The sequence below is a fragment of the Labeo rohita genome, chromosome 2, assembly GCF_022985175.1.
Source record: "Labeo rohita strain BAU-BD-2019 chromosome 2, IGBB_LRoh.1.0, whole genome shotgun sequence".
NCBI classification, from domain to species: domain Eukaryota; kingdom Metazoa; phylum Chordata; class Actinopteri; order Cypriniformes; family Cyprinidae; genus Labeo; species Labeo rohita.
Genome location: NC_066870.1, coordinates 31437584 through 31451258, shown reverse-complemented (window position 1 = coordinate 31451258; position 13675 = coordinate 31437584). Strand labels below are relative to the sequence as shown.

Genomic DNA, 13675 nt, shown 5'->3' with positions numbered 1-13675 from the left:
TTGTCACGTGACTTGATTATGACCTCAATAAGTCAAAATAGTATCATAAATTAAATTGTCTCCTCAGCTTTTTCTGTAACATGCTTTAATTAATTTGTTATTTTAAAACGGTGCATCTGCATTTATATGTATATATATATATATATATATATATACTCCAAAATCAGAAGCCCTTTTTAGAAAACACAAACCATCTATCCATTTTCCACCCTCTTAAACTTGGCTTTAGAATTGAACAGGCTGTTTTTTTTTTTTTTTTTTTTTACTGCTGTGCCTTTAAGACTATGTAAACAGCCTCTTTGTTGTGTGCACAGGATTGGTCTAATGTAGTTCGCACTGCTCTATTTTTGAAAAACAACCTCTCTGCAATGCCTGTTATCTTGTGACATGTTCACAAAACAATCCTTGCTGAAATGTGCCACATAAACTCTTAAGGTCAGAATAAAAGTATAAAGTAATAAAATGACACAGATCTGGTTAAAAATAAACTTTAGCCACACTTTCCTAACCCTGGGATCCTTTGGAAAAGATATAGAGGCAGAAGGTACAAACAACCGGGAAGAGCGCAAGGTTTCCCAACATTTATTTAGGGCCCGAGCACCGCTGGTGTGAGGACCCTATTGGAACTGCTCAGTTTCTTCTTCTTCTTCTCCAAAATGAATTGCATTCTTGAGGGCCTAAACATGCTGGAACACTCATGAAACTTTGCACACATGCCAAAATGGTGAAAATTTACATCTGATATGGGTTTCAGAAGTGGGTGTGGCAAAATGGCTCAATAGCGCCACCTATAAAAATTCAACGCAGTGGCCCTCAAGCTATGTTTCACATACATGTGTGAAACTCGCTGGACACATGTAACACACCAATACCTACGAAAAAGGTATCGTCCCATGATACGAAGTCCAGTACTTAACAGAAAGTCTGTTATTTTTAACTTTTCTAGGCGCTGTATTTAAATGAACTCCTCCTAGAGATTTAAACAGATCAACACCAAATTTGGTCAGTGTAATCTAAAGCCCTTTGTGATGTTAAATTGCTAAGATCTTGAGTTTTCGTTGAAGGGCGTGTCCGTGGCGGCCTGACAAACTTCGGTGTTTCGCCATGAAACAGAACACATGGCCATGCTCATATTCAGTTACAGTCATAGCACCACCTGCTGGCAACAGGAAATGGCATGTTTTACACTCTAAGGGGCCATTCACACAGAAACACCAGATGCAGCACTCAGGAAAAGCACAGCGTAGAACACGATGGTCTTGAGACACGCTTTTGAGATGTGATGCAATAACGACAATATTCAGAGAGATATTTCTGGGATATTTTTATAAGGAACAAGTTGCGGTAATCGCTTGAAGAAAGGTTATATAATTCAGCGTATCCGTATGCCATGTTGCCATCAAATAAAACAGTTGTCATGCCAACTTGCTACTAAACAGAAGCTTGCAACGCTTGCCTCCGCCTCTGAGTTCTTCTGATTGGTCCACTGCTTTGGAACTGACGTTGATGAGCGGCACTGCGTGTAAAAGTTGAAATTCTTTTCATTTGACACAGCGTCTTAAAAACAAGGCACTCATGTGAGAGGCACTGCAAAAGACGCAAGACGCGAGCGTGTGTTTGCATAGAAAAACAATGGAAAGGTAGCACATTGGAATGGAAAAACGCGTTCTGTGTGAATGGCCCCTAACGAACTCCTCAAAGAGATTTAATGACATCAACGTTATAATTGGTCAGTCTACTCTAAAGGCCTTTGCAATGTTAAATTGCAAAGATCTTGAGTTTTCTTTAAAGGGCGTGGCCGTGGCGGCCTGACAAAGTTCAATGTTTCACCATGTAAAAGAAAGTTGTTATAACTCAGCCATAAAATTCCGATCTGCCCCAAACTTCACACGTTCAACAGTATGTTTTCATAGTACATCAAAATCTAATTTCAAAAACCAAGATGAATTCATTTCCTCATGACACAGCCTTTTTAATCACACAATTAATTCATTGAAAGTGTAGAAAAGTAATAAATGTCAAACACGAGTGCGTGAAGCTGGACGTCAGCCGAGGGTGTTCAGGTTTACCCTACTGCCCAATTATGACCCCCGTCCGACAGCTAATGTGTCCAATTAGAGTAACGCGCAGGCAAACCGCCAGTTCTCTGTCGTTATGGAAACTAGCAGATATGCGATAACTGTTGCATGCTTGTGGTATACTTGTGTCTCAGATGCAATTAATTATTTCCAGCACAAAAACCATTAGTTCACACCTCCCCCTCAAATCCACACACACACATACACGCCGAATGTTTTCAGCTCTCTTGAGTAGCCTTTCCTCCAATTCACTATTCCACTCACGAGACGAGAAACCGTTGTTTGTTTTGAGTGCGTAATGAAAAAAAGTAATCTACTGTTCAGAATTTAGCTGATTACAATTTACTTTTCACTTCATCAATCAGTCCATCAAACAAAAGCACTTTTTCATGAACACGTCGTTCCAAACTTGCATGACTTTCTATATTTGTGGAATGTAAAAGAAGATATTTTAAAGAAACAAATGTATAGACAAAAATACTATGGAAGTCAATGGCAACCAAAATTTTTTGGTCATCAGCATTCTTCAAAATATCTTCTTTTGTGTTCTACAGAAGAAAGAAATGCATACAGGGTTAGAAGAACATGAGGGTGAGTAAATGATGACAGAATTTAGATTTTTCTGATGAACTGTCCCTTTAAAATTTCAAGGACAGAGTTTGCTAGAATGAGTTGTAAAATCATCTGTTCATTCACAAACTAAACTGCTTTTTTTTATAGAAACCTTTGCCATGTCCTTTTGAGAATAAAAACAACAACAAAGATCAGAGTTATCAGAACTAAAAATACTCAGTTGACTCACTCAAACTGTGTCAGAACTGATATTTTGCAGCATTATCATAAAGTTTTCAATGGTTGCTGGAAGTTTTCTGTACCTGTACTTCATGCCGGTGAGTTTTCCGGTGGACTCTTTCAGGGAAATGTGGTGCCTGTGTGTGAAGGAGCCCAGGCTTCTGGCGATCAGTGCCACCGTTCGGAACCGTGCCCGTGCCGCGCTGGCCGTGTTCGGACTCGACGTGTTCTGCTTATTGGGCTCGCTGGTACGCGGGGCCTTCAACCCGTGATCCGTACACGCGAAGGACACCTGCATGGCTGTTAACTACAAGGGAACTAGAGCAGGAAAAACCAACACACAGCTTGTCCTGGAAGTCCAAGAGAATCAGGACAGAGTTCTGGATCCGCTCTCAAATACTGAAGTGTTTATAGTCACTAGTTTCTTTCTGAAACTCTCACTCTCTTTCCCAAAAGGAGCCGATCCCGTCTCCCGCCGTTTGATGCTCTTCTTAACCTATGCGATGCTGCTTTGTCCTTGCCTCTGTTTGTCACTCTTTCCTCTCCACTGATCTTAGCTGACCCTTGACGGTGTTCCTCCTCGGGCTGATGACGGGCTGAGGGGGGATTTCTTCAGCCCACACTCCTCACCGAGACTATAAGAGCAGTCCGAGTGCACCGCAGGAGACGCACAGCTATGCAACAGACTCCAGGACTCTGGGAAAACACTGCAAACCGGATGATCGATGTATTCCTGAAACTCCAGGACGGACCGGACGCCCTTCCGAAAGCTGTCCAGATGAGTACACTGCAAGGTGAAAAACACCCAGCGTCCCGCATCTAAATGTCCTCTTTCCCAAAACAAGCGAATGCAGTTTGGCCGGTGCTGAAAACAGTCAGTTTGATGAAGAAATATGTAAACGAAAGCAGACAGGCAGAGGAGAGGACAGAGAGAGAGAGGGATGCGGCATGATCACTGGGGCTGTAAGTGAAAGAGAAGCTAACGGAGATGGAAAGAGAGAGTGAGTGTGAAAGAGGAGGCATGAAAGCGTAGCATGTGAGAATGATGCTCAATCAGAGACGATAAGGAGGGAGGAGAGAGAGAGTGGGAGAGGAGAAAAGAGAGAGAGACTGCAATGAGACTGAAATAACTGCAGTCTCTCACCAGCGGCTCAGCGCTGCGCTCGACAGCGAGAGTGAGGACAATCCATCTGGATGGGACTACGTGTGTATGTGTGAGTGTGACACGCTTGGATACGTTTATAATGCAGATGTCATTCTCATTTCGCAGCGTGTCACATGTGGTCCACTGCAAAAACTTGAAAATGGGTGTGATGGAACAGTTAATCATCGATGCGACGTCTTGATGTTTTTTAGCATATATTAAACCGTTGAAAGATGTTACTGACTAATGTTACTGACATCTGGTTGTCAAATGAAACGCAACATGCAGCATTAATGTGAAAGCTGAGCTCAGCCATCCTAAAAAGAGTAAACGAGGATCTTGTCAGGTCACACAGTGTCCCACAATGCTCTTGGCATATGCATGCCACTGCTTTCCTCGAAACTTAATTGTGCTGCAGTAGGAACGTAACAATGATGGAACAAAACATGCCGTTCAGTAAAGGAGCTCAAAACTAGACATCAAGTTCAATCCTGAATCTGGTTGTAAACAAGCCCACATCTGATCTGACTGGTGAGTCAGATATTAAAGACTCAACCTGATCAAACCTGAAAATGTTTTTATATTCTCTCCAAGCGAGTAGACCCAACAACACAGATTTTCCAATAAAATAGGGTTTTGGAAATTACAGACTAGAACCTGACAGAAACCCAATGTCATATGTGGGAAAACTGGACAGAACCAGCCTGAAACCTGTCCTAGCCACCAGACCCATATATATAGAGTTTTTGTGTTTAGTAATAGTTGTTCATGAGTCCACAGTTAAACAGTTAAACTGCCCACTGTTCTGCAGAAAAATCCTTCAGGTCCCACAAATTTTTTGGTTTTTCAGCATTTTTGTGTATTTAAACCTTTTCAAAAATGACTGTGTGATTTTGAGAGCCATCCTTTCACACTGAGGACAACTGAGGCACTCATATGCAACTATTACAGAAGATTCAAATGCTCACTGATGCTCCAGAATAAAACACGATGCGTTAAGCTGGGGTAAAAATAAGAATATCAGGGAAAATGTGAATTATTTTGTCTTCTAGGAAACATGTAAGTACCTTCTGTAGGTTCTGAAGGGCAGTACTAAATGAAAAAAATATGATATTTAGGCAAATGTACACATCTTCATTCTGTTCAAAAGTTTTCACCCTCAGCTTTGAATGCATCACGTTTCTTTCTGGAGCATCAGTGAGCATTTGCACTTTCTGTAATAGTTGTCCTCAGTGTGAAAAGATGGATCTCAAAATCATACAGCCATTGTTGGAAAGGGTTCAAATACACAGAAAGGCTGAAAAACCAAAGAATTTGTAAGACCTGTAGGATTTTTCTTAAGAACAGCAGGCAGTTTAACTGTTACAAACAAGGGACTCATGAACAGCTGAACAACATGAAAAACACAGTATTAAGAATCAAGTGTATGTTAACTTTTGAACATGGTCATTTTTATAAATTCAACTTATTTTCTCTTGTGGATTATATGTAAACATCTTTTCTGTGAAATATCTTATTCAGGTCAGTACTAAATAAAAAATAACATGCATTTTGTATGATTCCTCTTATTTTGCAGATTCTGCAAGGTGTATGTAAATTTTTTATCTCAACTGTATATGTAAGGAATAACTGACGATGGGCCATTGAATAATTAGAAAATAATGCACACCTGAGGTGGTGATTCATTACACCTCGGTGTGCATTATTTGTAATAACCTCAAATATTGTTCAGATATTATATTTAAAGACATTTGTCAAGTTTTTGTCCTTAAAACACTCTTGTGAGTAGGATTAATTTCTTATGCATCTCATCCAAAACCTCCATATCGTGAAAAGCGCTATACAAATAAATTTGAATTTGAATTGCTAATTTCAAAACATCATTTTAGACCTAGTAAAGGAGGCTTGAGCTGTTAATAGCAGACTAATGCAGTTAAAAAAGTTATTAGACAAAGAGAGAGAGAGAGAGAGAGAGAGAGAGCGCGCATGCATGCGTAAATGAGTCTGTGCATCTCTCAATAGTCGCTGTTAGTGAGAAATTACATGTTGGCTGTAAGTACCAAAAAATAACTGCACAGCTTAGAACAGCCAATCGAATTCAAGCATTCAACAGCCCTGTAGTATATAATATTAAAATAACCAATAACCAAATAAGTGACAATTTTTATGAGTAAGTAATTCAGTCATTCACTCAAATAATTTAAGAACACTGATTCATTCAGCAATGAAAAAAGTGAATGTATGAGTGAGTCCTTAAATCATTCACTTAAATTATTTAGGAACAGTGTTTCATTTAGCAAAGAAACAAGTGACTGTGAGTGAGTCTCTAAATAATTCATGCAAACAATTCGATCATGAATAAAACTACTTCATGTTGTTATGAGCAAAAATAGATTAAGTAACAGTAATATATAAATACAATGTTATTATTTGCCAATTTGCTGAAACATCATTTGGGACTTTTGCATTTAAAATGATTCAGCTTTAGAGGTACACATATAGATGACCTCTAAGCAAACAAAAAATGGACTGAAATCCCACAAAGGTGTCGGCGCTAAACTCCGCAGTGCAGCGGCCCTCCAGGACCATAGCTGAACAACCCAACTCTCTCTGACAGTCTTAACTGAGTGTAAGTGTGTCATTAAAGTGAGCTTAATCTGAGACTGTCACACTTTGGCGTCCCCTGATGGAAAAATTATTCTGGCACCCTGAGACAAAGATCTCTCTAAACGTCCCCCTGATAATGAGACTCAGTCAGAGATCACCCACTTTATTACGCTCTCGTCCAAATAAAGAGCTTTAACAGGAAATTAGTTTAGTCAAACATGGTTTTGCAAGAGCTCTCTGAGGACATCGCTCCCTCATTTTAAACGTCTTCGTTTATCCAGATAGCATTATCATAAGTTTCTCCTCTCTAAGAACAGCCGAGAAAGTCACTGATTTGGAAGCACAATTAAATGTGAAAAATCTGATGTGGGCTGCACTATAAGATAGTCGAACGTAATAGATACAACCATTGGCGCTGGAGCTGGGGGGACCATTTAGCTTTCTGAACCGAGTTTAGATGGCTGATATTAAGATGTGTAATTCTATTGCTTCTTTTTAAAAGTTCTTTTCTATTATAAACTATATTTCACTAGTTTTCAAAGGGTAAGACCTTTTTTTGTCCTCACATTAAGACCAAAACAATACAGAAACATTTCAAACACACAGAATGTAGAATTCTGTTCTATAATTAGAAAATATTAAAAAAATATTGTTTCTAGTCATATTATGTAGTTAAAGCAACTGCAGGTTTTTTTTATTTAAATTTAAATTTAAACACGATTTTCAAAGTTATTCTGATAGTACACAATTTTGGAGATCTGAATTAGAATGTATGCATTTTAAAAATGCAGTTTGTAACAGTAAACAGTTGTTAAAAATGAAAGCAAAAAGTCAGATTTTTAATTGGTGTGATATACTGGAATTGGAGTTGGACCTAATAATATGAATATTAATTAATTTGCAAATCGACCAGTTCACAAAGGTTTTAATCTTTTCCTTTAAAGAATTAGTTCACTTCCAGAACAAAAAGTTAAAGATAATGTTCTCATTCCCTTGTCGTCCAAGATGTTCATGTCTTTCTTTCTTCTGTCATAAAGAAATAGTTTTTTTAAGGAAAACATTTCAGGATTTCTCTCCACGTAATGGACGTCTATGCTTCCAAAATGCAGTTTAAATAAAGCTTCAAAGGGCTCTAAACGATCCCAGATAAGACACTTATTCCTCAGTTGGGATCGTTTAGAGCCCTTTGAAGCTGGATTTAAACTGCATTTTGGAAGTTCAAATTTGGTTGCACCATAGAAGTCCATCACATGGAGAGAAATCCTGAAACATAATTTCTTTACAGCTGAAGAAAGAAAGACATGAACATCTTGGATGACAAGGGGTGAGTACATAATCTGTAAATTTCATCTGGAACTAATCTTTTAATGTCAAAAAACAGAAAAAAATAAGATAAATCAAAAATATATTACTTTAACTGATGGATGCACATTATTAATAGTCAAAAGACAATAACCACTGGCCTTAGCATGGCACGTATGAATCTGGATGTGACAATTAGTTGTACAGAACCCCTATAATTGATAATATATGCTTTCCACCTCTATCATCAAATATGACAGGATTATGTAAGAACAGATTTACATTTTGTCTACATAATGACCTTTTCCTTCTGCGCAACTATGTACCTAACCCTCATCTCTCTCCCTCTTTCCCCTCAGAATAATCCCAGCTGTCATATAGGATTAGTTGTATTGCTAGTCATTAGCATAAAAAACCAGTGTGAGTCAAAGCAGATCAAGCTGGCTGCTAATCAGAGCTAATAGCTTTATTTTACCCAGCGGTAGCCCCTTCTTCGATGGCTAGAATAACACCTCTGACTCATACTGGTGTTTCAAATCATAAACAAAACCTTTGATCTTTGACACATGCTTTCACGCACTGATTATACAGTATGGATACTTGTCTTTTCATTCCAAAATACATGCTCTAAAAATGCAAAGCGTCTATAATAAACATGTCAAGAATGTAACTGAAAAGCAGCAAACATGCTTTTGAAAACCTGATTTACATATCTGAATCTCGGTTAAACACTTTGGCCTGATTTTTCCTGCTGTGTGAACTCTATTACTGTAAATCCCAACAGGTTCATTTATTCATACAGATACTGAATCCACGGCTCATTTAATTTGCAATTTTTCTTGTGTAAGCCGTTATGGGTCATGTAATTTATTTTGTATGATGAATAAGTGTGCAAGTAAATTAATATTACAAACCGCAGCTGACAACATGACTGCAAAATAAACCAGTGCTGAATGGGCTCTTTATAAAATCAAAAACGTATCTGAGTAATTGAATTATACTTCTGTCAAGTATTGCTCTGGATAATTTGTACTTGAATGCTGTTCAGGCTGAACACTTGCACGCTTTCCAATTACAAATCAATTTACCAATTTACTTTTCTTTAAAGGGATAGTTCACCCAATAATGAAAATACCACCATCATTTACTCACTGTCATGTTGTTCCAAACCTGTATGAATTTTTTTCTTCTGTGGAATACAATAAAACATTTTTTGGGTGACCTATTCCTTGAAGCAAACATGTCATCATGGTTTAAAACTTTCCTGTTTAATGAAAGATTTTTTTAAGGGGAAAAGGTTAACCTTACAATGGAAGCCTGTTTAAACCACTGAATAAAAACTAAAAAAGGTTATTGCGAACCTTCTATCTCACAATTCTGACTTTTTTTTTTTTGCAGTTGCTAGTTTACATCTCACAGTTCTGACTTTTTTTTCAGAATTGCATGATATAAACGCAGTTGCGAGAAATAAACTCAGAATTAAATTTTTTTCTAGCAAATGCGAGTTTATATCTCACAAGAAAGACCTAACTCACAATTGCATGTTATAAAGTCAGAATTGCAAAATATAAACTCACAATTCTGAGGAAAAAAGTTACAATTGTGAGTTTATATCTCACAAATCTGACTTCTTTTCTCAGAACTGCGCTCACGGAGACCCGAGTTCGAGTCCCATCTCAAGGTCCTTTGCCGATCCTGCTCCCCTCTCTCCTCCCAGTAATTTCTTGAATTGTAATAATATTTTACAATATTACTGCATTTTTAATCAAATAAATTGAGGGGTGACAACCAGAAAGGCGTAAGTGACATTTCACCTTTATAGGACAACTTTCAACTTTATAGGAGGGCCAAAACAAAAAATTTACCATAGTTTGATCTGACTTTGTGTACTGATTTCAATCATTTATAATAAAAAGTTGTACACTCATGGATGACAGTATACTTTTGCCAGTAGAAAGAGCTCATCAAGTTCATTAATTTTATATATATATATATATCAATTTCACCCAAAATGTCACTTCTAGTTCTCAGGCCTCGAAATGCATATCTCAAAAAAAAAAAAAAGAGATTTTATTTAAAAACATTCAAAATTCTTTCTGACCCCAAACATTTGAAATTGTAGTGCAAGTAGGATATAAGTACAGAACTACAGCAAAATCTACCCAATTGTACAGCCCCTAATTGTTATTTTAAATGGATTCTTAATGACCGAAGATCATTGAAAAGTGACATTTTGTGAAGAACATGTAAAATGCTTTAAGTACTGTGTAAAAACTAGTAATATGTACCTGTAGATCATTTTGGTGTTGGCACCCACTGAGTCCACCAAGGAGTACCCATGAATCTGCATGAAATGCCCCAGCTGCTGCAACTCCAGGGCAGAGCTGGATCTGCCTTCCCAGTGAGGACGACCTGCTGTGTGGTGTGAGCTCAATCCTGTCGCTTGTCTCTGGAGGAAGCGGCCTGGGGTTCTCTCAGAGCGCTGAGCACTTCTTTGCCTAGGGACAAGAATGTCACTGCAAGCTGCCTTGTACAGGTACATTTTGCTGAAACTCACCCAAATGTGCAGTGTGGTCATAAATGTATGAGGACTTTTCCACCTTGGTGGTTTTTATATGAATACACAAAGCTATCAGTCTGGGCAAACAACTGCGCCCAGCTGAGGCCAATCCAAATACGGGACATCACGCATGGAATTGTAATCCTTTAGTACCATCCAGTCATGGGTTTTCTGACTTCATGGCATTACTGTGAACAATAGGAGATAAAATTGTAAGTCATTTAAAACCCTCATGTTCACTGTGTGACTGTAGTCAGAAAAATTCCCAAATCTCTGGGTAACAACCCACATTTGCTCACACAGAAACAAACACTGACATACACACAGGTGGCAACGGCAGCTGGATCAACAACTCAATTGCTTCCCTAATTCCAGAAATGAACATCTAAACACATAGCTTTCAAAAGCACCGGGTTATGGCATAGCATTATTCTTGGTAATTTGATAATTAGATAACAAAATCAGCTCTTGCATGGGTTCTGGCGCTGTCTGGCATCAGTGCTGACTGCCAGCTCCTTTGGTGGGATAAGCTGGGAAAAGCTTCGGCCATATTTTTGACATCAGATCAGATCAGTGGAATGGCATGAAGGGAATTTCAGCCAGAACACACATATGAGAGCAGCATGGCTCCTAACCTCTGTTTCTACACAATGATAACACCCTTTTCTATTGGATGATACTCTCATTTTTTGTTTATTTGTGAGTTTTTGTTCAATGTGCTCATCCTCATTCTTCTATGATGCTCAAAAATTCTTATGTAAATAATCTAAAAAACATATTAACAGACCAAAATTTAGACTGTCTTTAATATGGCATAATCAAATTTTGACTCATTTAAAAATATGTTTTTCTCAATTCCGACTTGTCTAAGTATATTTGTTCTCAGTTTAGGACCACCTACGACTATTTGTTCACAGTTCAGACTCGCCTACGCAGATTTGTTACAAATTCAGACTCGCCTACATAGATTTTTTTCTCAATTCAGACATGCCTGTGTAGATTTGTTCTCAGTTTAGGACCACCTACGACTGTTTGTTCTCAGTTCAGACTCGCCTACATAGATTTGTTCTCAATGTAGACTCACATAATTACATAAACACATTTGTTCTGAATTCAAGCTTTAATGGTTTTGCATTCAGATTCAATTAAACAGATTTACAAACTCAACACTTACTTGAGAAATCACACAACAGCTTCAACAAATGAAAAATCTCCGTTACGGCTGCACTCAAATTCAAATAAATGAAATGTACAATTCAGACTCAAACTGATTTCCATTAAGCAGATCTGTTCTAAATTCAGACTTGTCTACATAGCTTTGTTCTCAATTCAGTCACCTGCATAGATTTGTTCTCAGTTCAGGCTAACGCATGCAAATTTGTTCTCAATTCAGACTCCTCTATGTAGACTGGTTTTCAATTCAGACTCACCTTCATAGATTTGTTCTCAGTGTAGACTCACTTAAAATTCAAATAACTCTTTGCAAATTCAGATGCACAATTCAGACTCAAACTGATTTTCTCTGATGTTTATACCCACTTAATCTGTTCTCGGTTCAGATTTGCCTAATTAGATTTGTTCTCAGTTCAGAATTGCTTGTTCCCAATTCAGACTTGCGCATATAGATTTGTTCTCAATTTCAATTCAAATTCAAATTTATTTGTATAGCCCTTTTCACGATGCATATCGTTGCAAAGCAACTTTGCACCAAATTAAAGTTTTTACAATATATTTAGTAGTAGCTTACAATTCAGACTCCTCTATGTAGATTGGTTTTCAGTTCAGATTCCCCTTCATAGATTTGTTCTGTGTAGACTCACTCAAATTCAAATAACTGTTTGCAAATTCAGATGGACAATTCAGACTCAAACTGATTTCCACTGAAATTCGGACACACTTAAGCAGATCCGTTCTCAATTCAGACTTGCCTACATAGAATTCATCTCGGTCCAGTCACCTGCATAGATTTGTTTTCAGTTCAGACTCACTTAAGTAGATTTGTTCTCAATTCAGACTCTTCTATGTAGATTGATTTTCAATTCAGACTCGCCTTCATACATTTGTTCAGTGTAGACTCACACAAATTGAAATAACTGTTTGCAAATTCAAATGCACAATTCAGACTCAAACTGATTTCCACTGAAATTCAGAACCACTTAAGTAGATCTGTTCTCAGTTCAGTCACCTGCATAGATTGGTTCTCAGTTTAGACTCGCTTAAGTAGATTTGTTATCAATTCAGACTCCTCTATGTAGATTAGATTTGTTCTCACTGTAGACTCAAATTCAAATAACTCTGTTTGCAAATTCAGATGCACAATTCAGATTCAAACCGATTTCCAGTGAAATTCAGGACCACTTAAGCAGATTCGTTCTTGATTCAGACTCGCCTACAAAGATTTGTTCTCAATTCAGTCACCTGCATAGATTTGTTCTCAGTTCAAACTGCTCTATGTAGATTGGTTTTCAATTCAGACTCGCCTTCATACATTTGTTCAGTATAGACTCACTCAAACTCAAATAAACCTGTTTCAGACTCAAACTGATTAATTCAGACTCAAACTGATTTCCATTATAATTCAGACCCACTTAAGCAGATCCATTCTCGATTCAGACGCACAGTGGTACAACAGCAATTCAATTTAGGAATGCTGAGAATGGCAGAATATGACAGCGAAGGGTTATCCGCACAGTGTACATATTAGATGAAAGAACTGAGGAAAGAAGAGAGTCTCTGAATAAGTCTTTTTGTGAAAAATATAAGAAACAGAAAGGGGCCTATGACCATAAAGAAAGAATACCGCAGAGAGAGAAAGATATGGAAGTGGAGAAAAAAACTACATGAATGGAATACTGATAACTAGCTTGACAGATCCCCCTATAACTGCTGCAGGCAACAAATTCAGCTGTGACAATGACTTAGTAAACCTCCACACATGCTTACAGTCACATACACAAGCAATCCGTTTCCCTGACTGATACGGGCTAATAGACATGGCTCTCACACGTTTTAAATGTGGGTGGGAATTTCTTTAATAAAAATTTAATTTCCTAAATAATCTTAAAATTTGTTATGTTTTGATAGTGTGCTACTAGTGTTTAGTATTTTGGGGATATAGAGATTTGAACACTGTAGAGAAGGACAGTAAGCGAGTGAACCTAATTTAAGTCTCTGCAAATACTCAAGTCAAGT

General features: G+C 37.8%; 1 protein-coding gene across 2 annotated transcripts in view; it reads right to left on the bottom strand.

Moving 5' to 3' along the window:
• The window catches only part of kcnab1b (potassium voltage-gated channel subfamily A regulatory beta subunit 1b), a 55736-nt gene extending 45124 nt beyond the window's left edge, over positions 1–10612 (bottom strand). The window contains exon 1 of one of the 2 annotated variants that reach the window (XM_051129366.1): positions 10212–10612. In XM_051129366.1, the coding sequence (XP_050985323.1) occupies positions 10212–10501 (290 nt within the window). In that variant the 5' untranslated portion in view covers positions 10502–10612. Of the gene's footprint in view, positions 1–2953; positions 4108–10211 lie in introns of those variants that run through there. The other variant, XM_051129372.1, reaches the window with a different exon arrangement.
• Between the last annotated feature and the right edge of the window lie 3063 nt (positions 10613–13675).